General features: G+C 50.6%; 2 protein-coding genes across 2 annotated transcripts; both read left to right on the top strand.

Moving 5' to 3' along the window:
* Window positions 1-1,431: 1,431 nt before the first annotated feature.
* On the top strand, window positions 1,432-1,903 carry SARC_13115 (hypothetical protein; the record flags this gene model as incomplete). Its single annotated transcript, XM_014292760.1, has 2 exons — window positions 1,432-1,548; window positions 1,598-1,903. 2 exons carry the CDS (start codon window positions 1,432-1,434, stop codon window positions 1,901-1,903), a joined length of 423 nt encoding a protein of 140 aa, XP_014148235.1.
* A 1,504-nt stretch (window positions 1,904-3,407) lies between these two features.
* SARC_13116 (hypothetical protein) lies at window positions 3,408-3,611 on the top strand (the record flags this gene model as incomplete). The annotated part of the gene is made up of 1 exon (XM_014292761.1): window positions 3,408-3,611. A coding segment is annotated over one exon (204 nt), but the record flags the coding sequence as incomplete, so codon positions are not given.
* Between the last annotated feature and the right edge of the window lie 383 nt (window positions 3,612-3,994).

Below are 3,994 nucleotides of genomic sequence, written 5' to 3' on the forward strand. Positions count from 1 at the left end.
TTTCGTCGTGTTTGCGTGCCAGTACTTACTTAGAATGGATTATCTTAGCATTGGTGGGAACGTCCGAAATGAGGATGACATCTGCTAGTTCATTTCTGATATGAGCCTGATGTTCTATATCAATTGCTCCCATCCACAGGGGCCAGTCAGAGGCAGCTTGGGCCTTGGCGATGCCCTTCGGCACAGTGGGATCTAGGAGAGACATGGTCTCGAACAGAGTGATTTCGGGACGTTGCAAAGGCTGCACCGCGAGTATATGAGGTGTGTTGTCTGGTGGTAAAGTGGAAGTCTCAGTGATGGACTATGAGCCTTGAGGCAATTGGGATCGCGCGGGACAACATTCGGCAATGATGTCGAGAAGGGATTCGTCAGAAGTAGAGTCCTACAAGATGCTCGAGCGTCGTCAGGGTCGGGTGTGGAAACAGAGGAGATGTCGATGGTCGAAGTGGTAGGGGATGGTATGTGTGTATCCTGCATAGAACGGCGGGGGAGGTCTTCGCGATAGTCATAGATTGAAGCAAATTCGGGACTAGAGCCGGAACTGAGCTCGTCAAACGTGTTGTCGGTGTCCATGGCCAAGTTGCTGTCAAAACCAAGGTCGTTGCCTGGGCGAAAGGTTGCGGACGTAGCAGGGAGAGGGGTGGCTGTGGTAAAAAGTGGTGTGGTTGATGGAGGAGGTTGAGTGGATGGAGAGGCCGGAGAAGATGAGGAGATTGGTTGGGTGGCGACTGGAGGGGGTGTAGATGGGATGAACAGGATGGCAATTGAGACTGGTGCTGCTTGTGTCATCCAATCCTTTGGGATGGAATACGTACATGGGGTGCTAGAGCGTGTTGCGCGCTTACCGTCCGGGGACCATTCTGGACGTTCTAGAGGTAAGAATTTAACATTGCGGGTGTATTGGCGACGTTGTGTGCGCAAGCTCTGGATGAGCCATATGTCGTGTATGGAGTTAGGTGCTCGCCCCAGGAGAACACCGTAGCCAGCTTTAGATTCGTATTTATGGCGATCTAAGCGGGATTTTCCTTCCAATTTGAATAGACAGAAGCAGCCGAATCTGGCGTCGGGTGGAATGGTAATGTTCTTTTGAAGCCAAATGTCACTAGAGATATGAATGTCGGCCTTGTGAGATAAGGTTTCGTTCCGCAGCATGCACGCCCATCGTCGAGAGTCGCTCCAGAGTTGCCAGGGCGTGCCTGCTTGAAGCAAGTTGATGATGGATAACGCGATGTGGGCTTTCGACCTTGCCGTTCATTTGTTGTGCGTGAGGGGGTGTGGTAATGAAGTCAATCTTGTAAGATAGAAGCACAGTGACAGTCTTTTGGCATACGAATGTAGAATCGCCGTCGGCGACTATTTGTTTGGCATGCCAATGGCTAGATATCTTGAGAACTATTTGCTGGACATGTCTTGTTTGTCTTTGAGAGCAGCATGGAGGCCGTACCGGCTGCCACTTTCTATGAGGTCGTGAGCATAACGGTTCCCGTAACGGTCGGCAGGGAAGGGGTCCTGGAAATCCATGCGGAGTTGTTCGCCGGGTCCATATACGTTTGTGGAATTGAAGTGCTGAACGTTTATATATATATTTGGCTTCAAGACAGGTTGGGCAATGTTTGGCGAATTCGGGATGGGCTGTAGCATATGCGATAGCGGCCTTGATGTCGGCGCCAGGGGCAACTCCGGAACTATGGGACCAATCCTGGCGATAAGGGAGAATGCCCAAGACGGTTTGCCATCAGCGTCCGTGCCGTGTCGAAGGAGCTTGTGCTCGATGTTGTTAATGATATACGGTTGGTTCTGGATTCGAGTTAAAAACTTGTTCCATCATGTGGCCTTTGGACAAAGTGGTACGAGTATGGCGGTGGTAGCGCCAGTGGTTATAACAGTTTCGAGGAGTGCCTGAATGTCTGACCACTTGGAATTAGCACAGCATTTGTGTTTGAGTAGGTCCACTTTAGTCCAGCACGAGGCTATGTTGCCACCGGGGCCTGCAAAATTAGGAAGCTTGTTGGTGCGGGCGGAGGCAAATAGATCGACTGAAGGTGTGAAATCAATCTGATGCATGCCTTGTGCGAAATCCTTACGATTGAACATCCATTCTTCAGTGGATACTCCCAACGGTGGTGGCTCAAGAAGGGTAATACCACATTTCTTAGCCATTTTGTGGGTGATAATTGGGTTTCTGTGCCCGTGTGCAATGAAATTTGTCGTAGGTCATCACAGTAGTTGGATCGGTGTGGGTGCTGGGGGTGAGAGTAGCGCCGGTGGCTGGTGCCGATGGTGAAAGTGGTATGGTCGTCTGAGATGCCATGACGGTAGGATGTGCAGCCGAAGAAATAGGGCTATCTGGTGCAGGTGGGGACGGTGGGATAACCGCATGGGATGTGCCCAAGTCTGACGGGGCAGGACAAGGCGTAGCCGGGGTCGCATTGCGCGCGGTGGTCGGTGGCTTGGAGAGCCGTGTGATATCTGCGTAGGAGATGCGGTACCCCCCTTGAGTGCGATGTAGGGTGGTTGAGTTGGCACCACGTTGGAGGATGCAGGTGGTGATATTGGCTGGGAAGTGGATGCTATAGCCACCATCCTGGAGCTGTTTTTGAGATACCAGTTGTTGTTGGAGAGTAGGACAAAGGTATGCATCGCCAAGTTGGGGAAGTGTACCCTTCTCATGGATGATGCATTCGCGCTCGTCCGCCATGAGCAAAGGAAATTTCCCTTTTTGGATATTGCGGAGGTGCTTGGAGTTTGTGTGAAGAAGATTCACTTCAGCACCGCCGTCAATAAGGAGTTTGTCACTAGGTGTGTTATAGACGCGTGATGCGTGAACATTAGCAATTTTAGGAACAGTAGAATAGTGGAAGTTCTTTTTATTGTCACGTCTATTGCAAGCTTCTTTTACATGGCTGGTACGGTTGTAGATAGTACACTTGAGGGTTGTGTCGGTGCAAGCTGAGCCCAGGAGGCCAGTCTTAGCGCATTTACCACAGGCCTTCTTACAGAACGATGGTTGTCTGTGGAACAAACAAAACACGGTGTCTTGGGCCGTTCTTGGCTGTTTTCTAACTTCTCCATGCGCTGAACTAGAGTTGTGAGGAGGGCATCGGAGTTGACCGATTGGGGTGTTGGCGTAGGAACCTTCGTCTTGGAAAATGCCGCGGCACGAGGTGTGCATTGTTCAACTGTGGGATCCTTGATGTCGGGGGTGACGCGTTCCCAACGCCCAAGATGTTCGCAGATGACAGATATGTTGACCTGGTTGCGATCGTGAGATGCGACCAAGAAACTGCGAACGATGTCTTTATCTGCGTCGCTGAGGCCAGACAGGTAGATGCTTTGCATGAACGTGTTGCTAAATATCGTGCCTTGCTCCTGGGCGGCGTGTTGTATGAGACTACAGCGATGCCACCATGTGCGGAGTGTATCTTGGTCTGACTGTTGGAAGTTCAGAAGAAATCAAAGGTATTAAAGCCGTTGTATTTGGTGGAAATGTGGAGGAACATATCCTTGAGGTAGAACAGCATCGCTCATGGGTCTTCGGCGAGTTCGATGGCGGACATGGAGTCGATGATTTCATCACTGAGGGATCGAAGAAGGAGAAGACGAGCCTTCTGGTAGGTGTCGTTGGCCCTGGTTTCCCTGATATATTCGTCAAGTTTGTGGAGACGAATTCTGTCCGTTTGTGGGGCGCTGATTGAGGGGGGGTATTAGCTGTGACATCGAGCATGTGACGGCGTACATGTTGATACGAGAGAACACTTTCAAGGTCCTCGCTGAAGTCCATGGCGGCGGCCACGGAGAGGTGGGTGAGCCATTTGTCATAATTGGAGCCATCGGGTTTGAGCCGGGCCCATCTGATTCTGAAAGTAGGGGCTTTCGCTTGAGGAGGAGGAGTCGATCATAATGTTAATTTAGAAGACCACAAATGCCCATAACCTATACAGCCTAATAAATTGTTATTAACTGAAGAGCTAGTTTTTTTTGGGTTTGTGTATAT

Source organism: Sphaeroforma arctica (assembly GCF_001186125.1).
Source record: "Sphaeroforma arctica JP610 unplaced genomic scaffold supercont1.2912, whole genome shotgun sequence".
NCBI lineage: Eukaryota > Ichthyosporea > Ichthyophonida > Sphaeroforma > Sphaeroforma arctica.